This window comes from Macaca thibetana, chromosome 6 (assembly GCF_024542745.1).
Source record: "Macaca thibetana thibetana isolate TM-01 chromosome 6, ASM2454274v1, whole genome shotgun sequence".
NCBI classification, from domain to species: Eukaryota; Metazoa; Chordata; class Mammalia; order Primates; family Cercopithecidae; genus Macaca; species Macaca thibetana.
Genome location: NC_065583.1, coordinates 9,084,479 through 9,104,386, shown reverse-complemented (window position 1 = coordinate 9,104,386; position 19,908 = coordinate 9,084,479). Strand labels below are relative to the sequence as shown.

At 50.4% G+C, this 19,908-nt stretch overlaps 1 protein-coding gene across 2 annotated transcripts in view; it reads left to right on the top strand.

Moving 5' to 3' along the window:
* The first annotated feature begins 1,542 nt into the window (after positions 1 to 1,542).
* NEURL1B (neuralized E3 ubiquitin protein ligase 1B) overlaps positions 1,543 to 19,908 on the top strand; it is a 51,434-nt gene continuing 33,068 nt past the window's right edge. For both annotated transcript variants that reach the window (XM_050793215.1, XM_050793214.1), the window contains exon 1: positions 1,543 to 1,726. In XM_050793215.1, the coding sequence (XP_050649172.1) occupies positions 1,696 to 1,726 (31 nt within the window). In that variant the 5' untranslated portion in view covers positions 1,543 to 1,695. The remainder of the gene's footprint in view (positions 1,727 to 19,908) is intronic.

The following is a 19,908-nucleotide window of genomic DNA, read 5'->3' as shown; positions in this document are numbered from 1 at the left end:
GAGCCAAGATTGTGCCATTGCACTCCAGCCTGAGTGACAGAGCGAGACTGTCTCAAAAAAAAAAAAAAAAAAAAAAAAGGAGGATCATGCTAACGGACCTTTCTCAAACAGAACTTTGGGGTTAAAAATTAAGTCACTGAGCGAGCACCTGTAATATGAGAAATTTGTAACTCAAATACAAGGCAATCTTATGTTCAGACATATGACGTCAGGGTGGGGTGGGGAATCAGGCTTCCCGGAAGTGGAAGCTTGGAGCTGACTTTAAAGACCCGAGAACCCTCTGGGATGGGTCATGTACGGTAAACAGAAGGCACCGGAGATCCAGAAGGCTGTCTCCTGAATATCCCGCTTTTATTCGCATAGCTTTCAGGCCAGTTTTGCCCTGTATCATTGGAAGGTCTTGGGCACCTCTCTTCCACTCTCAGAGCCTCAATTTCCCTATCTGTGAAATGTAAGTAATAATACATATTTCATAAGGTCTCAAGGGATACAAAAGCATGGAAAATAGAATTGAAAAAAACAACTCATTTGGAATCGGGTCTTCTTGGGGAAGTCATTGCCCTTCCTGGGCCTCAGTGTTCCAACCTGTGAAATGGAGCTGGAGAAGGGCACAGCTGCACTTCCCACTGAGTGTGGTCCAGGTGCCTGAATGAAGAATGCCTGTTACTGCCTCTGCCAGGAACACTCTACCTATCTCTTCCCATGGCCAATGCCTTCTAGTCCATCAGATGGAGCTTATGTGCCCCCACCCCAGATTCTCCCTAAGCCCCCAAATAATGTCATCTCATCACTCTACTGGGATCTGTTTTATTTTCTTCCTGGCTTTGATTATTATATAATGTGATCGTAATTGCTTGTTATTTCTATCTTCAGCATGCCATCTCCAGGGCAGTGGGGACCTTGTCTGTATCTACCCGGCCCAGCACAGTGCCTGGCGCATAGAATGTGCTCAATAAATATTTTAACGAATGAGCGAATAAATTAATGAATATGGGTTCCCTCCTCCCAATCTTTGGACACTAGGTTTCTTCTATTCCTCGGCACGTGGCCTAAGGGATGGAAAAGACTCCACCCAAACCCGGGAACCCTGGGTGTACTGTCTCCAAGCCCTTTACGCGGTCCCAGGCGCCCTTCTGCCTCTGTGCAAGTTCCCCCGCGGCCAAAGCACTCTCCAAAGAGGTCTGCCGGGGCTAGGACTTGGCCGGCTGGGGTCCCGCGCCTGGAAGAGGGCCTGGCACACAGTGGGCCTTCTCAAAGTGTTAGAACAAACGGGTGACAGGCCAGCAGACTGCCGATCCTGGCACCCGAGGGCACCCAGCTGCCCTGCGCGCCTTCCCGGCCCGGGCGCGGGAGCGGCGAGGGCGGGAGGCTTGGCTGTGCTTCTCCCGCCGCCTGGTGCAAACTTTCAAAAGATGCGGCGGCCGCGGCCCCGCCCCTGCACTGTTGCAGGCGGTGGGAGGCGGGGGCGGAGCCGGCGCGCCCGGGCCGGTGGCTCCGCCTCCTCCTCCCGCAGGCGCCGCCGCCGCCTCCTTCCCGGCTCCCGCCCCAGCTGCCGCCCGCCGGCTCGCCCGTGCAGCGGCGATGCCCCGGAGCGTCGACCCCGGTCCTGGTCTCTGGCCCGCCGCGTAATTAGCCTCCGCGCGCCCAGAGCGCGCCGCCGCCGCCGCCGCCGCCAACGCCGCGCCCGACGCAGCGATGGGCAACACGGTGCACCGGACCCTGCCAGGTACGCCGGGAAGCCCTGCCCGGGAGGCGGGCGCCGGGCTTCTCTCCTCTGGGGGACCCGCTGGGTGACTCCTGGAGAGCCACCCCACGCCCCTTGGAGCCCTCGGCGCGCAGCGGGCTGGAGTCTCCGGTACCTCCCGGACCCCAGCTCGGCGCGCGCCCCGCGGCTGGGCTTTGCGCTCCGGGAGGGCGGGTGCCGCGTCCTGGTTACCTTGGGGACCCCAGTCCTCATTCTCCCGGCTTTGGCCAGATGCGCAAAAAAGGCCGCTGGGGCGATGCCGCGCGCCCCCTCGCCTTTGTTCCAGCCCGAGGGCGCTGATGAGCAAACTCAAGGCGACCTGGGTGGGGGTGACTGGAGCCAGGCTCGCCAGGGCTTCCGACGGCCAGAAGCCACCCGTGGTGCCGAGACTGCAGCTGCCGAGAGTGAGGGGTGCTCGCAGGGGCACCCCAGTTTCCAGCCTCCCAGCGCCCCCGCGGCACATGCTGCCTTGCTTTGGCCACGTTCCCACGCGCACCCCGGTTGCGCCCCCCTCTGGTGTCCGCTCCACTGGGGACTCCTTCGCCCCCTCGGAGTCGCTGCTGCAGATCGCTTCGCCCCCTAGTCTGGGGGAAATTCCCCCAGAATTTCGGGGACAGGAGTGAGGGTTATCCGGAGCAGGGTAACGGGGTAGAAGGAGGCCTTACTGGAAAATACATGGTAACTGTGGGAACAGAGCAGCGGTCCCGCGCCCGCGCGCGCCCGTGGAGGCTCAGTGCCCAGCACTTTGCATACCCCAGCTCGGTATGCAAAGAAGCTTCGCGATAAAGATGTGTATCCCAGTTTTACAAATAAAGAGATTGAGTGTCAGAAGAGGTGAAATGACTCACCCCAGGTTACACAGCTAGTAGTGGGAGAATCTGGAGTGGGACCTGTGTCTGCCCTCCCTCCCCTCACACGCCCAAGTCTTTAGAAGTATTTTGTCTTAAGGCTGAGCCTTTGTAGCATCCTTTGAGCAAAAGGTGAGAGGAGTGTGTGTGTGTTTAAAGCACAAAGGCTCGGCTCGGTGGGGAAGCAAGTCAGCTGTGAGGTTAATTGAGTGTGAGGTTCTGGAAGAGGGACATATCACCCCATCTCTGCTATAACACTCCCATATAGCTCTCCCTTCTAGGCATTACATGCAGTTAAAGAATAACTTCCCCTGGAGCGGGTTGGAATGGACAGTGCTGAGCCCAGGATTCCCAGGGTCAGCTTAAGGAAGAGGAGCCAACTCCTACTTTACAAGCCTCTGAGCTACTGCACTCAAACGTTCAAGTTCCCAGAGAGCTGAAGTCATAAGCAGAGTCACCAGCTAGTCAGTGGCAGAGGTGGAATTAGAACGCAGGTCTGCTTACTGGAGGGTGGCCTCTACCTCCTGTGGACAGGGCTATTGCCAGGTTGGGGGAGAACCCACCCGCGGGTCAGGAGATAGCTGGGGATGTTGGCAAATAGGGCAGCAGATATTCTCGCCATAAAGACCCTGGGATGAGGCACCTCAGCACAGGCCCGTTTGCTTGGTTTCTTAATTTAAAAATGTTTATACTATTCTAGTAAAAAGCCATTCTGCCACCTGTGGGTCAGCCTTGGGGTGCGTAAAGGGACAGACACACGCCAGGCAGGCTAAATATAGCTGGAGATTTATGTATTCTCCATCCCTCTCAACCCTCTTTCTGTGGGCTGGGCCACCCTAGGCTGGGAGCCTGCAGTTAAGGTTGGTTACCCACTGCAGTGTCTAAGTATGGGGAAGTCAGACTCTCCTCTGGGGCTTGAAGCTTGCACTGAGTTTGAGGAAGGGGTCAGAACTGGAATTCCTGAGTCACATCGGGTGGCTGGTGCCAAGAATATGAAGAGCCGTTAATTGTTTTCCGACCTACCAGTAATGAGTTTCTTTCACACCCTGTGCTGTTTTTTATACCTCTGTGCTTGGCATGTGATGGTCCTCACGCATGGAGTGTCCTTTCTTGTCTAGTCTGCCTTTCAAAATCCAGTTGTCGTTACCTCCTCCAGGAAGCCTTCCCTGACCACCCACAGTCTCATCCTTTGCTCTGCTACCTGGATACCTGAAGTCCCTTCCTGCTCATCGTTGCAATGACTGCATTGTCATTGCCTGTCTCTGTGACTCTTTGGGGTTCCCTGAGGACAGAGCCCTTGTCTTGATCATCTTGTATCCCTGGTTGCCTATCCCAGAGACTGGTGCCTGGCAAGGGCTCAAAAACTGGTGCTGGAGCTCAAATGTTGCCTGAATCTTAGGCTGAAGGAACACTTGGCACAGTCTTGCCCTGTAGAATCCTTGTGCTTTCGTTCTCAGGAAAAGGACACATGCGTGGGGTTCTTTCTGCGGGACTTGAAATAGAGAGCTGGCATTTGCTGAGCACCTGGATTCCATGCCAGGCTTCCTGCATATGTGGCTTCATTTACACGCCAAGCATGCTTCTCCTCAAGGCTTCTGCACTTCCTGATCCCTCTCCCCGGCACATTGTTCTCCCCTCCTCCCCATGGCTCCCACCAGGCTTCCTTGGGGTCTCTGCTTGAATGAGGGGCCTGCTGTTGCCCCAACCCCACTCACTCCTTTGACCCAGCTTTAAGTTTCTCCTTAGCATGTGTCACTATGCGACACGCTGTATGTGTAGTTAGCAGTTTCTTATCTGTCTCCCCAGGGAGATTTTGTCCATTTTATTCACTGCTATATGTTTAGCACCTGGAGCAGTGGCTAGTGCAGAGTAAATGTTCAGTAAGTATGCGTTGGATGGGATGAATGGATGAATTTAATTCTTCTGACATCCCTGGAGTGTAGGCATTATCATCTCCATATTACAGTTGAGAAGCCAAGGCTCAGAGAGGTAAAGTGGCTTGTCCCAGCTCACACAGTTCATCTAGTTCGCAGAACAGGGATTGAAATCTAGGTTAACTTGGCTCCAAAGTCCTGCATTCTTATTCTGACATGCTGTGGCCTCCCAGCCCGTGATTTAGATAACATTTATTGGGTTCCCCACCATGCACGTGGCATACTACACAACACAATAAGGAAATGCCAAAGAAAGGGAAGATTCTTTATGATCGATTGCGGAAGCCTCTTAGCAGCTCTTGCAAAGTGCATCAGCATAATCCGAGAAATGCCCTTTAAACAGAACTGTGCAGCACAGGACCTCATATCTACTAAGCTCCTACTGTGTGCTCTACATTCTCTTTCCAGTTGCAACTCAACCCTGCAAAGTAAGGTGCCATTCTCCTCCATTTTAAAGAGATTAAGACACTTTGCATACAGTTAAACAGCGGCAAAGCTGGGCTTAGAAGACTGGGACCTGTCTGACTCCTAATGCCGTGTAGTCCTTCTCTCTCGAATCCGTTAGCCTTCATCTGGGTTTTTGAAGGGAGAAAAAAAGCATAAGCAGGTAGGGATAGGGGAGGGCAGCATTCCAGGATGAGAGTGAGGGGAGGTGGAGGGAGGGACTCATCCCCTTCTTCTCCTAACAGTACATTCCAATCCCTTCCCTCTGGCCTCTGGGGCTTGCCCGCAGCTCTGGTTGGAGAATACACTAAATTCAAACTACAGGTTGGCTTTAATCATTAAGTTGGCTCACCCTTGGCCAAACCAACAGCTTTTTCGTATTAGCTCAATAATCGGGCATTCCAGAACTTTGGAGTGAGGAAAGTGTGTTGACCCCGCTCTATACCACGCCCTTGGTCAAGGGCTTTACCCACAGTATCTATTTGAAATCCTCATTACAACCCTTTAGAGGAACTATATTTATCCCCATTTTACAGGGCAGCAAGTGGACGCTCAGAGAGGTCAAGGACACAGAGTAAGGGGAGAAGCAGCCTCCCCTAACTTATGTGGACAGTCTGCAAGTGCTGCATCCAGACAAAGAAGCACTCGCCTACCCCAGACACTCTGACATTCTCACTTGCAGAGCCCCTTTCTCTTTTTGGCCCAGATAAGGGGCCATGCGGATGCTGAGCCTACCCGGGACACATCTGCTGCTCCCTGCCTTCCTATCTGAGCCATGGGTGGTGTTGCTCCTAGGGCCTGGCAGCCACTGTTTTCCCTGGATCTGGACTTTCTCAGCTCTTGGGAGGACAGCGACCCTTGTCACCCTCCTTCCAGCCATGGCAATACTGCATGGATGGCCCACGGAGTGATATTGCCTTTCCTCTTTCTACCTCTCCTCCTCCTTCCCCAGTCACCACTTCACGTTCAGTTGGTCTTTACCTTGCTTGTCTTGTCCCATCTTGCTCCCTTCTACCAGGTCATTAAGAACCACCTCTATCAGTGATTCTGTAGAATCAGAATCACTTGTTACCCTCATGAGCTGGCCCTAGTAGAAGGGGCCAACATGCTCTAACAGAACGGGACACCCAGTTGGTTACATCACTAGAGAGCACAAGGTCCTGCTACCCTGTGACTCAGAGAGGGACAGTCAGCACCCAGTGCTCCAAGCAAGGCCTGGCCACCAGACCATGTGGTCTCTCCACCGTGGGTTGTGACCAGCTGTAAAAAAATCTTTAATGACATAGAATTTAAAAAATCTTCTGCATTTATGTAGTAAGAGTATTTTTGCTTCATAAACTTTTCAGTTGCGCATGCGGGTGTGTGTGAGATGTATGTGTGTTTTGTGTGTTGCCATGTAAAATGCATTTCTTTCCCTGGGTCACAGCGGGAGCTGTTGGGAGCTGGAAGGCCCCTGGCCTACAGCAGTGCAAGGCTGGTGTTATGGTGTTAGACTCACATCTTACAGTCAAGCTGCCTGGGTTCAAATTTCAGCTCAGCCAATTCCCAATGGCGTGACCTCTCTGTGCCTCAGTGTCCTCACAGGGAGACTAGGGGTAGCTCCTTCATGGTTGGTAGGGGTGGGAATTATGTGGAATAGAGAAAGTGAGTGTTCAGCACATGCCCGGGATGGTAGCCATCGTGGTTCTGGGAAGAGAGGCCTCGGGCCTGCTCCTGGAGTCCCTGGACTCCAGCGGGTGGCTGACAGGTGCCCTTCACTCCTTGCCTTGAAAACCCTGCCCCAGGTGACCGCAAGCCTCAAACCAAGGGGCTGAAGATGGGGAGGCACCCCTTTCCTGTCCACTGACAGCAGTTCCCAAGGGTTCCTTGGGCTGTTTCCTGAACACCTGATTTCTGCTAAGAAGGATCTACCTGGTGGGTTGCATTTACAGTTCTCCTGTGTTCACCAAACCTCAAGGCCAGGCTCCATGCTGGGCAGGGGAACACAGCCTGGGTTTAGGGACTCAAGTTCTAGCAGGAGAGACCAACAAGGGCACAGCAGTTAAAGTACATGGTGTCGGGGGAGCTCAGGGAGTTGACAGCCCAGAAGATGATGCAGGGGAGGCTTCCGGGAGGAGGCGCACTCTGTCTAGCTCACACCGGAAAGAAGAGACATCAGCTAGGAGAAGGGAGTGAGAAAGGCTGTTCAGGGCACCATGTGCAAAGGCCTGAGGGAGGGGGAGCAGCACAGGTCGGGGGAGCTGTGGAGTTCTGAGGACTCTAGTGTAAATGGGGATGGGATGTGAGGTCACAGCAGTGGGAAAGGCTGGAGGCAGGGGCAGGCGGGGGATAGGTGGAGGCTTCTTATAGGCCGGGCTGCAGTCAGGAGGCTTGGATTTCTCAGCTAGCACACTCCCAACCGGGATAATGTGCTGTGTTTGCCAGCAGGGGCGTAGCATTTTCCCTGGGCTGGACCTCAAGGGCCGCTCAGCACAGGCTGTTTAATCTCCCCCATGGAGAAGAGTCAGCTCTGCCTCTCTTTTGGACCAAAGGGCTTTCTGTACTTATGGTGCTCTCTGAGGGCTTAAAATAGAAGCCCAGAAGCCAGGTGTGTGGTTAGAGCTTAAAGCAGAGAGGGAAGAGGGAGGGCGCCAGGTCGCAGCCTGGCAGGTAGCACACGCTCACCTGGGCAGCGTTGTGGGGTGGTCCAAGCTCGTGCACACCTGCCCCGCACTGGGCCCTTTATCCCATCCCATTGAAACCATCATGAGAGCCTTGCGAGGCAGTCTTCTCATGTCACAGAAGGGGAAACTGAGGCTCAGAGGGGTAGTGAGACCTGCCCAGCCCAGGTGGCCAGGAAGTGGCAGAGCGAATTGGATCGCAGGCATGCTGGGCTCCACACCCCTTCCCCCCATCCCACGGGGCACTGCACCCTGGGGTCCCTTGGGGCTCCTCTTGCTGATTTGCTGCTGCCCCTTGTCCTCATCCTGAGCACCTGAGCCCCACCCTTCTTGCAGGTGCACCCCCTTTGCCCTCTGAAGATGAATTACTTCTGTCCCCAGCAGCCAAAATGAAGCTGCACCTAGAAAAGCCGCCTGCCCCCACCCACCTCAGCCCAGGCCTGCAGACTCTGGAAATCTTGCCCGAGAGGAGAAGGGGTGAGCTGCGTTCTGTGCTCCTTCTTCCTGCGCAACTAGGACTCAGGCTCCTGACTCATCTGCCTGGTAAAAACTGGCCCATGCTGCCACCCCCAGCCCCCAGTGGCAAGCATCACAGTGCTCCCAATACCTTCCCTGGGCCCAGGGTGCTCGCAGGCCCTTCCCCCACCCTGGACCTCCAGGCAGCCCCCAGCAGTCAGTGAGCAAGGGCCCAGGTGAGGGTGAGAGCCCTTTGTCATCCAGGCCCGCATCTGTCCTGCAGGTGAGAAGCATCCTGTCCCCATGCTGTGCCCCCAGCAGCAGCAGAGTAACTGCACGGGCTGGGGTCCTTCCTTCTCGGGTCTGAGTCTGGGCCTTGCCCCTTTTTAACCTCTCTAAGCCTCGGTTTCCTCTTCTACGGAAAGGGGAGAATGATGTTACCTCTCAGGCATGCCAAGTGTCCAGCAGATACTAAGTGCTCACACGTAGCACCTGCTAGGATTATGTATTCACTGGGAGAGGAGCCGCTGCTCCACACTGAGCTTAGGATTGGGTGCTCTTAAGGGAGACAGACACAAAAGAATAACCACTAACTTGTATCACGTAGCCCGTCTGTGCCAGACATGTTCTCAGCAGGCACATCCATGCCTATCAGGACAAGCCCTGTAAGATGGCTCCTATTATTATTGCCCCAACTCTTGGGAGAACATAGGCACAGAGAGGGAAGGTAACTTTCCCAGGGAGCACAGCTCAAGCAGTCCCACATGATTCCAGCTACAGGGAAGGAACGTCAGTGTGGACGGGAGTGTTGGGTCAGGGTGGAGGGTTCCCATAGGGGCCATTTCCCATTTGCACTGGAAGCCCTCATCGTATTTGGCAGAAATCTGTAAGCATTTAGAAATCTTGGCAGGTTCATTTTTAATTGCTCACCTAGTTCTTTTAGTTTTGTCTCACGTCATACCTCTAGGCATGGGTGGGGGCCCTCTCCAGGCAGCCTGTGGGTTCACCATGGAGATTCCCAGCAGGTAGCCCCCAAGGTCTGGTGTGTGGATCTCCAATTCCCTGCCAAGGCAGGTCAGGGGAGAGTGATGCCCTGAGGGCTTTCTGGGCAGCAAAGGCCATGCCATCCCCGGGGAAGAAAAGACTCTCCAGCAGCATAGTCTGGGAGGGCCGTGGTGACCTGAGAGCTGCAGACCTGAAGGGGAAGGGCACGGTGGACCCAGTGCAGACATGACCAGTGTGTAGACATCACAGGAGAGCAGATTCTGGTTCAGCCAGAGGAGGAACTGTCTAACTGTGGGAACTGTCTGGAACTGGAAAACGGGGAGAGCATGCCTGTCACTGGAGTACACAGGTAATTAGCCCAGCTGGGACTTGACATGGTTCTTGCAAAAGCCCTGGAGTATCCAATGCATTTCAGATGAATTGTCCACGAAGATGCCTTTTGACCCTGGGGTCTTCCGGGCAATGCCTTCCAGCGCCCATCTGCTGAACTCCTGCAGAGCCCTTCACTTTTTTTTTTTTTTTTTTTTTTTGAGACGGAGTCTCACTGTGTCTCCCAGGCTGGAGTGCAGTGGCGTGATCTCGGCTCACTGCAAGCTCCGCCTCCCGGGTTCACGCCATTCTCCCGCCTCAGCCTCCCAAGTAGCTGAGACTACAGGCCCCCGCCACCACGCCCGGCTAGTTTTTTGTATTTTTAGTAGAGACGGGGTTTCACCATGTTAGCCAGGATAGTCTCGATCTCCTGACCTCGTGATCCACCCGCCTCAGCCTCCCAAAGTGCTGGGATTACAGGCTTGAGCCACCGCGCCCGGCCTTTTTTTTTTTTTTAGACAGTCTTGCTCTGTTGCCCAGGCTGGAGTGCAGTGGCGCAACCTTGGCTCGCTGCAACCTTTGCCTACCGGATTCAAGCAATTCTTCTGCCTCAGCCTCCCGAGTAGCTGAGACTGCAGGCATCCGCCACCACACCCGGCTAAATTTTGTATTTTTAATAGAGATGGGGTTTCACCATGTTGGTCAGGCTGGCCTTGAACTCCTGACCTCAGGTGATCCACCCGCCTCGGCCTCCTGAAGTGCTGGGATTACAGGTGTGAGCCACCACTCCTGCCTGGCACCCTTCACATCTCACTTAGACAGTCCCCCTTTCAGTTCTAGGAGGGTTTAGAACCACTTTATAGATCAGGACATATAAGGCACAGGACAGTGACGCCACCTGCCTCAGCTCAGTTCTCATACCTCCCTGTGTCCACCCAGCCTCAGAACTTTCAGACAGCGGCAGGTGTTTCTGAGCAGAGTTTGGGACAGCCATCCCAGGACCACAGACCCAGCCCACTCATCCCTTCTTTCATTTTCTTATTACCAGGACTCAGGGCCACCCAGAGCTGGCCTCTTGCCTCACTTCTAGGCAGAGGGGAAAGTTCTTTAATGAATAAGCCATTTGGGGAAATTGGTGGGGTGGAGGTGTCTTGGGCAGTATTGGCACTTGGCAGAATGCCCACAGCTATTAAACAGTGTACTTTGTTTACAACCTCAACATTACACATTGTTTATATCACAATTGCATCCCTCAGGCATGTGTTTTCTTTCCTTCTGCTACAAGGATGATGGATTTATGAGATGGGTCAGCACTGTACTCATGTCTCCATGGCCAGGTCTGCCTGGTAACTTTCCAGTCCAAACAAGCAGATCTCCACATCTCAGAAAAGCTTCACTTCCCTTAAAGTTTGGGCCATTCAAGAGCGGGAGATGGCAGAGTGGAATTTCCATGTCTCTGCAAGAACTTCAGCCCTGCAGATAGGTCACTCAGAGGCTCTGTTCCCAGGACCAGAGGGTACTCCAAATCCCCATTCCAGCTCCCATGTGGCATATGGGGATACTGAGGACCAGAACCTGGCACAAGGTCACCAGGTGATTACAAATGGGGTCTTTCGCTGGAATCTCAAGAAAGGTGGTAGAAAGGGCGTTGGTTTGGAGGCAGTCCCAAGTTTGAATCTCAGTTCCACTGTCTCTAAGCTGTATGATTGTGGGTAGGTCTGTTCCTCCCTGAGCTGTTACATATAAAGTTTCAGTGCTGCAAAAGGAATAGCACTCAAATATAAAATTTTCTTTTTAATTCTCAGCAAGGCAAGTTACTTCTATAGAAGGGTGTGCACTTACAGATGGAGCAATGGTGAGTGCACACTTGGACAAGGGAGGGGAAGGGGTTTCTATCCCTGATGCACGTGGCCCCTGCTGCTCTGTCGTTCCCCTATTGGCTAGGGTTCGACCGCACAGGCCAAACTAATTCTGATTGGCTAATTTAAAGAGAATGACAGGGTGAGTGCTTTGGCGGGAGTCAGGGCAGAGCAGGTAGCAGGTGATCGGAATGAGTCAGGGTGGAGTAGGTAATCGAAAAAGTTTGCTTTACGAGGAAGTTTAAAAGTAGAAGGCAAAGAATTGAACATACTGACATATTAATTATTTGAAAAGAAATTTAGAACTCATATCTGACAACCCCTCCCCTTGTATTTCCTTACAGCTTTCTTTGCAAACTATTTTTTTTAAACATGTCTTGGCTTAGTTGTTTTGCTTGATTTTCCAAAAGCAGCAGCTTCTCTGGATAAGGTGGAGGATAGTTAAGTGAGGTTTTCGTAAGTGCCGTTTTTATGAGCCTCTGTATCAACTTACGGATGCATGGTATGACATAGCACCTGACAAAAATAAGTACACCTATTATGGCTGTGAGGGAAATAAGCATTGAGGGTATTATTCCTTTCCATTTACCGAATTACTTTTTTAGCCATCCTATAAAGAGGTCATTTACCCGAGTTGCTGGCTAACTCATTGGATAGAGCAGTCAGACCTTGCAATGCCTTTGTTATACTTCCATCGGGGCGGTGTTATTTGGGATGAAGGTGCAACATTGAGTTCTAATCATGACGCAGACTCTTCCTCTTTCTGCTAATATCATGTCTAAGGCTATCCTATTTTCCTAAGCCATCTGGCTAGTAGTCCCTAATTGTTCAGCTATTCCTTTAACAGCATCTTTAGTGTAGTTAATACATCGCTGTTGGTTGTAATATATGTAGTTTATCCAATCTACATTTTTATTAACTGTCACCTACCAAAATATTGACTCAAATCCTGCAGCTATTTTATTTCGGGCTTTAAATTGATCTGGTATTTCCCGTGGGACTCCAGTTGCTTTTAAATAGATGTGAGTGTCAAAAGACCCATAAGGGCTTCTCTTGCTTTATGATGTCTTGTTTTTCCTCCCACTGGTTGATGAAATACCAGGGTGAAAGGGGTAGCCAATTGGACTAAAGCACAAGTGCCACTCCAGTTATTCGGCAGAGTGTCCAGTAAAGGTCCACCACAATACCACCATCCATCCACTCAGGGATGAACAAGAAAGGCTGACTTATTGGTAAGCTCTTGAAAGTTCTTAAGCTCACTGCATCCCTTCAGGTCTCCAAGGAAGGCTAAGTTTCCTCTCTGTCATGAGAGACACGAAGTGAACTTATTGGGAGACGGAAGCTGGATGACCCTCGGGGGCTGACCTGCAGGGTTCCGAACTTTGGGATATAGCAGAAAGAGCTTGGCACGACTTATTACTCCAGGCTGTAGAATCCTGGAAAAGAGCTACCATGCAGTCCATGCCTGGTCGACTAGAGGACCACCTTAGTGGAAAGGGGACAATCTGGGCCTCTGGCCTGCCATGTACACAAGCATAACAATTGCTTTTGTTTAACGTGTGGATAGAATATTTAATCCATTCCAACCAGGCATTTGCATCTCGGTATTCTGTCTTAATTGCCAAAGTTTAAGTCTTTAACTTCTATGGTCCTCTAGTAAAATGAATGTATGGTTTTTAGGAAATTACAAAAACCGGTTGGGGCAGTCCATCCTTGTTCTTTAGTGGTCCACGGAACATTGGACCAACTGTGGCATAAAAGCTCTACATCAGGTGGCAAGCCTCCTGGTTGACACTGGGGTCTTTATCGAAATCTCCCCAGATTAAATGGTCCCAATTTACTAATGCCTAGTCTGAAGAAAGTCAGGAGGGACAGCGGCACTTTTCTGAAGTAGAGAGCTGTCTTTGACTTGGCAAGTCCCCACAGGGTATAACAAGGCAAGCATTAAATGCAATAGTTTGAGGCAAAATTGACTCGGTTATGTTAATAACTAGATGGTCAGCAATAGAGTGAGGAAGAAGAAAGTGATAGATGAAAGAGTTTAGCTTTAGTCTGGTAGGGTTTTCTCCTGGGACTATGGTCCACGACTCTGGAGGGGGTGGCGCTTTCTTGACTCGGGTGTGATGAGTCCGTCCCTTTTTCACTGTACGAACAGCAGTCTTGGTGGCAAGCAGCACAAGGTAGGGTCCTTCCCAGGCTGGCTTGAGTTTTCCTTCTTTCCACCCTTTGATGAGAACGTGATCTTCAGGTTGGTGCTGGTTTACCGGAAATTCTAGGGGTGGTACAAGTGCTAAAAGACTTAGTTTTGAGGGAAAGGAGAGTGGAAGATAAACCAAGTATATCATTTCTAAGAAATTGACCTTTTGTTTTAAATTTGGAGACAGCAGTGGACTTTATAGTGCCTGGTGCCTTCTGAGAAATTTCCTTCAGCACCTATTTTTATTAGTTTTTATACTGAAGAAATCCAAACACCATTTTATATTTGACAATGCTTCCTATGATTTTTATACCAGGATAAGCTAAATTTCATCTTTATATTAGTATATCAATGTTAAACTTAGTTTTAATAAAACTTTGTAGACATATTTAATTTTTAATGTCTGACCATGAGGCAAGATTTTTATAGACTCTTAACCTTTTACAATTCTTGTTAAAGAGCAGGTTCGTGCTTTAAGAAAAACCCATTGTGCACTTTGGGAGGCCGAGACGGGCGGATCACGAGGTCGGGAGATCGAGACCATCCTGGCTAACACGGTGAAACCCCGTCTCTACTAAAAAAATACAAAAAACTAGCCGGGCGAGGTGGTGGGCGCCTGTAGTCCCAGCTACTCGGGAGGCTGAGGCAGGAGAATGGCGTGAACCCGGGAGGCGGAGCTTGCAGTGAGCTGAGATCCGGCCACTGCACTCCAGCCTGGGCGACAGAGCGAGACTCCATCTCAAAAAAAAAAAAAAGAAAAAGAAAAACCCATTGTGTTATTTTAATGTCCAGTTCACAGAAAAACTGGATACCCTTTTAACTTTAGCCAGTATGTTTACACACAGAATTTCCTTTATAATTAACATTTTAAAACTTGCTTAAACCTTCAAAATAAAAAAAATTTTTAACCTTTTAATGTAGGTAAAAATCCATTCTTAGGCCTCTTTATAATCCTTTTACTAAAAGTCTATTTTACTTTCCTTATACACCTTGCACATAAACTTTTTTCAATAGTTTTACATTCAGGAGGCTTAATTACTTTTAAATTATACAACATTTCTTGCATAAATTCCTTTTTATAATACACTTTTTCTTTCACGACTTTCATAGACAATTCTTCAACATGCCTCAACTTTCTGACTTATTGCAAACATCTCTTTCTTTAAACAACCAGTTATTTTAGGATAAGAATTTACCATATAACATTCTTTTTATATAAATTCTCCCCGACTTTTTTTTTTTTTTCCCTAGAGATGATAACCATTCTTTCCCAAAGCGAACTTCCTTCGTGTCTGTGGACTAGACTACCTAAAGCCATAAGATTAGAAGTTAGGATAATACATGTTGCACTGTCAACTTTTGGCAAACTTTACTTTTGTTGAAAACTGTATAAGTTTGGGATTTCAACTATCTTTTGCTGTTAATAATACCTCGTTTAGTCCAAATTAACTTAGAATTGGTATAGAGGGTTCCTTCCTGGTTCTGTAAGTACTTTAAGACTTGGCTGAGTGGAAACAGCTCACACTTTGAGCAGACCAATTATCAGGCAATTTTCCTAACTCTGCTTTGACAACAGTTTCCTTATCAATTACTGAATACCTATTGTGTCTTTTTCCCTCATCACCTGGGAGGAGCCATCTATGCCCAGTCCTGAAGGGAGCTCCTCCTAGGTCTGGTCAGACCTTTGTATGGTAATTAAGATTTAGATCCCCTGTTAGGAAACCTGCTGGGTTAAGGGAATTATCAGTGGTTAATGTTAAATCATCTAACAGAATAGCCCCATACTTTAAGATTTTTGAGTTAGTAAACTATTTTTTTTTTTTGACTTAGGATAGTTCTGAACTGGTGAGGTGTGCTCACAATGAGGTTTCCTCTAAAAGTTATTTTTCTACTTTTTTCTGTTAGCAAAGCTGTTGCCACTACAGATTGAATGTATTTGGGCCATCCGCAGGGTACTGGGTTAAGGATTTTTGATAGAAGGCTACGGGTTGTCAGTGGCCTCAGTGCTTTTGGGCTATGCTCTTGTTTACACAGACAACAAAGTGGTACCATGGATTGTTATAGGGTCACGGAGAAGACCTTTAATTATCAATTATAGGTTCTAAATGTACCTTGGCTTTTAAAGGACTAGGGTACGTTATTTTTTTTCTTGACTACTTGTATATCTCTCCCTTTCTCTTTGACTGTGTCTCTCTGACTCCCTTTTTGTCTGTCTCTTCCTCTCTCTCTTTCCCTCTCCTCTCTCTCTCTGCTGGTCTTTCCTTGCCTCTGCCAGCCGCTTAGGCTGCTGTTCTCCCCTCTCCCTCTTCACCTAGGGGAGGGACCGGCGGGAGTGGAGCTACTCTTTCTTCCCCCAAGAAGAAAGTGGGGGTTTGTGTGAGGTTCAACCCTTGAAATTAGCAGAAGGCTCAACCCCTCAAACCAGGGATGTCTCACCTTGCCTGTCCCAGAAGGCTCAGCCCCTCAAACCAGGGGCTGTCTTGCCTTGCTTGTCCTGGAAGGTTGACCTGTTTCCCCTCTTTCCCCCTCTGAAGGTCCTTTGCACACTTCCCACTCGTGCTGTCCTCTCTGGCTGCTCCCCAAGGGAGAATTAAGCTCCTCTTTGTGTTGGTGTGCTGGTATAAATCCTGTGGCAGGATCCGCCCCAAGCCATATGAGGTAGCTATGGAACCGCGAAGAGGACCCACTCTCTCCGTCCAGCAGTAGGACATGTCACCATCCACACAAATAACACCACAAGCAACGTGGTTGGTGATCACTCACGCACACACACATTTCGCCCTCTAGAATGTGACCACCAAGGAAGTACTTTACCAGCTTCCACCGCTTCTCCTTCCTTGGTCTATGCACAGAGTCATCACCGCAGTATGTGAGGATCCTTTAAGCTAGGTTGCTGGCCAATTTTTTGGCTTTTTTTTTCCCACCTACTGAGAGCTCGGGTTATTCCTCACACTGGGTGGGTCTTGATTTCTCACCCTTGAGGCTGCCACAATAGGACGGGGTGCACCTCCTCACGAGAACCAAAGACCACCCCTGGAGGGGAATGTAATCATGGGTGAGCCCCCAAATTGTTGTATATAAAGTTTCGGTGCCACAAAAGGAATAGCACTCAAATATAAAATTTTCTTTTTAATTCTCAGCAAGGCAAGTTACTTCATAGAAGGATATGCCCTTACAGATGGAGCAATGATGAGCGCACGCTTGGACAAGGGGAAGGGGTTCTTATCCCTGACGCACGTGGCCTCTGCTGCTGTGTCTTTCCCCTATTGGCTAGGATTAGACCCTGCAGGTTAAACTAATTCCGATTGGCTAATTTAAAGAGAATGAAGGGGTGAGTGTTTTGGCAGGAGTCAGGGCAGAGCAGGTAGCAGGTAATCTGAACGAGTTAGGGTGGAGCAGGTGATCAGAATGAGTTAGGGGGAGCAGGTGATCGGAATGAGTTAGGGTGGAGTAGATAATCTAAAAAGGTTGCTTTACGAGGAAGTTTAAAAGTAGAAGGCAAAGAATTGAACATACTGACATATTAATTCTTTGAAAAGAAATTTAAAACTCGTATCTAACAACCGCCACGTCCTCATCTTTAGGATGGGGATAATGACAGTCCCTCCCTCCCTAATGGGGCTGTGATGAGGAATAAATAGGAGATTCTAGGAGAAGTCCAAACCCAGCACAAGCTGGGAACTCTGTAAGTGGCCATTACCTTTTTTCCTTGGAGGCAAGGGATCTGTGCTCCCAAAATTGATCTGAGCGGTAGGACCAAATAATCCTGCTATAGACTATTTGAGTCAGCACCTCACATCCCCATGACAGATGACTGGTTGGCTGGGGAAGCAATTCTGCACGATGACCGACAGCATGCATGGGCTTTGGATTCAGACCTGAGTCGAATCCTCACCCTGCTGCTTATCTGCCTCATGAACTTGTGCCAGCCCCTTACCTTCTCTGGGCCTAAAGTCCCTGTTGTGAAATGGGCTCATAGGGCTATAGAGAGGCCCAGTGAACCAAGGACTGTCAGATCACCAGAACTTAGGACACATGGGATGGAGATTCTAATCAGGGCTCCTGTGGGCGGAGGATTACCCAGGTGCCGAGGCAAGAGACTGAAGGCACAAACTGTTTCAGTACAATAAAGAAACTAGTTAGAATAAGAATAGTCATAATACAAATTAGATATAGAGATGATCATGGACAATTATCAATCATTATAAACATTATTAATCATTAGCTTTTAATATTACTGTTTGTTGCATTACTAATATAACCTAAGAATAACCGGCGGGTATAGGGTCAGATATTGAAGGGACATTGTGAGAAGTGACCTAGAAGGCAAGAGGTGAGCCTTCTGTCACACCCACATTAGGGCCGCTTGAGGGCTCCTTGGTCAAGCAGTAACACCAGTGCCTGGGAAGGCACCTGTTACTTAGCAGACCGCAAAAGGGAGTCTCCTTTCCTTGGAGGAGTCCGGGAACACTCTGCTCCACCAGCTTCTTGTGGAAGGCTGGATATTATCCAGGCCTGCCCGCAGTCATCTGGAGGCCTAAACCCCTCCCTGTGGTGCTGTGCTTCAATGGTCATGCTCCTCTTCCACTTTCATGTTCCTCCCATAGTCCTGGTTCCTCTTTGAAGTCCGTAGTAGAGAGTGGTAGAAGGAATAGTGAAAGTCTTGAAGTCTTTGATATTTCTTATAAGTGCATAGAAGAAAACACTGAGGTATGCTGCCTTCTCTCTCTGCTTCAGCTACCTAAGAAGGGCCCCCTGTCCAGTGATCACATGACTTGCTTCACCTTGTCAATCACTTAGAAGATTCACCCTCCTTACCCTGCCCCCTGGTCTTGTATGCAATCAATAAATATCAGCGCGCCCAGCCGTTCGGGGCCACTACCGGTCTCCCAGGCCCAGCTGTTTTCTCTTTATATCTTTGTCTTGTGTCTTTATTTATTACAGTCTCTCGTCTCCGCACACGGGGAGAGCACCCACTAAGCCCCGTAGGGCTGGACCCTACAGGCTGCAGAGCATGCCTTCCAAGCACGTAGCCCTTTACCTCTTGGGGAAGGGACAGAAGGCCATGCGGGCTGCCCGCAGGCATCCCCAGTCCACGCTCACCTGCTCTCAAGAGCCCTTCAGGCATCTGGGGGAAGCCCTGCATGGTGGGTGAGCAGGAGAGAGAAGAGAAGGCTGCATCTTCAGAGAAGGACGAGACACTCATCAGAGTCACTCCCTGGGGGGCCTCAGAGCCGAGCATGGCTGGGAAGATGACATTAGCTGACCTACCTTGTGTCAAGCACTATGCTGTCCTCCTCCCCTGCAGGGATGACTTCTGCACTTTGCCGGCAGGAGCCACAGCATCTTTGTCATAGCCTTGGGAGCCAGGCTGGTATGAGTTCAAACACCCATGCCACAATTCCTGGTCATGGGCAGCTCACCCAACCTCTCTGAGCCGTCCTCCTCCCTGGGAGGGGGTCTGGTAGCCATCACCTCCTCCAGCACTGTCAGGAGGTTCCTGCAAGGTCCTATGGGTGGGGGGGCCATTGTCCCCTGGGAGGTCTGCCTCTCCCATCAGGCCCTACCCCCAATTCTTTTTCCGGCCTCAGGGACACTCAGCCCTGGGGCTCCATCCCCCTGCTGTAATCGTCACTTTCTTCCTTTTTTAGATACTTTGCTTATTGTTCGTCCCAAGTTCCGCCAAACTGTGGTCTTTGAGCAGCTCAAAACAAGCTGATTGATGACATCCACCACCATCCCTGCCGCACCCCCAACCACAGCTTCCTGCCTGAGATGAAGCCAGGGCATTGCTCACCCTCTGTGCCAGAAGGTGGATTAAGCTACTTGTACGTAGTCTAGCTTTCTTCTTGCAGGTCAGGATGTGAGAGACCTTGGGGCCAGCAAGCATTTTGCCCAGCTGTTGGGGTTGTAAAGAACATTTCCTCAGTCCAGGAGCAAGAACAGCATTGCTCCAGGGGAACTTGGGCCAATGGGTCTATTGCTCCAAAAATGCTGCCTTTCAGGCCTTGCAGGTGCTCTCCTGGGGCTGAAGTTGGGAGCAGTCAGGCTTCTGGGCACCACCCAGGCTGGGGGAGTGGCTGTCCTCAAGGCAAAGAGAAGGAGAAACGGCAGGCCTGGCAACCTCAGCCAGCTTATCACTGGGCAGCTGCCAGGGGCTGCCAGGAGGAGAAGCAGGCGCTGAGGGGCAGGACCGCGTCAACCGTTGGAAGAGACGTTCAAAACCTGGACTGTTTTCTCACGCCTGCCATGCTGGGTCACTTTGACTGGCAGGGAAGAAAGGAAGGCCCAGGGTTTCAATCTCATTTTTCAGAGAGGTGGATCCACAGGGGTTGCTTCCCTGATCCAAACCCTTCAGCAGCCCCCAGAACCTTCTGGAGGACTTCAACCTCCCTGCATGGCCTTTAAGACCCTTTGTGATACTGCCCCTGACTCCCACTCCTCTCCCCTCT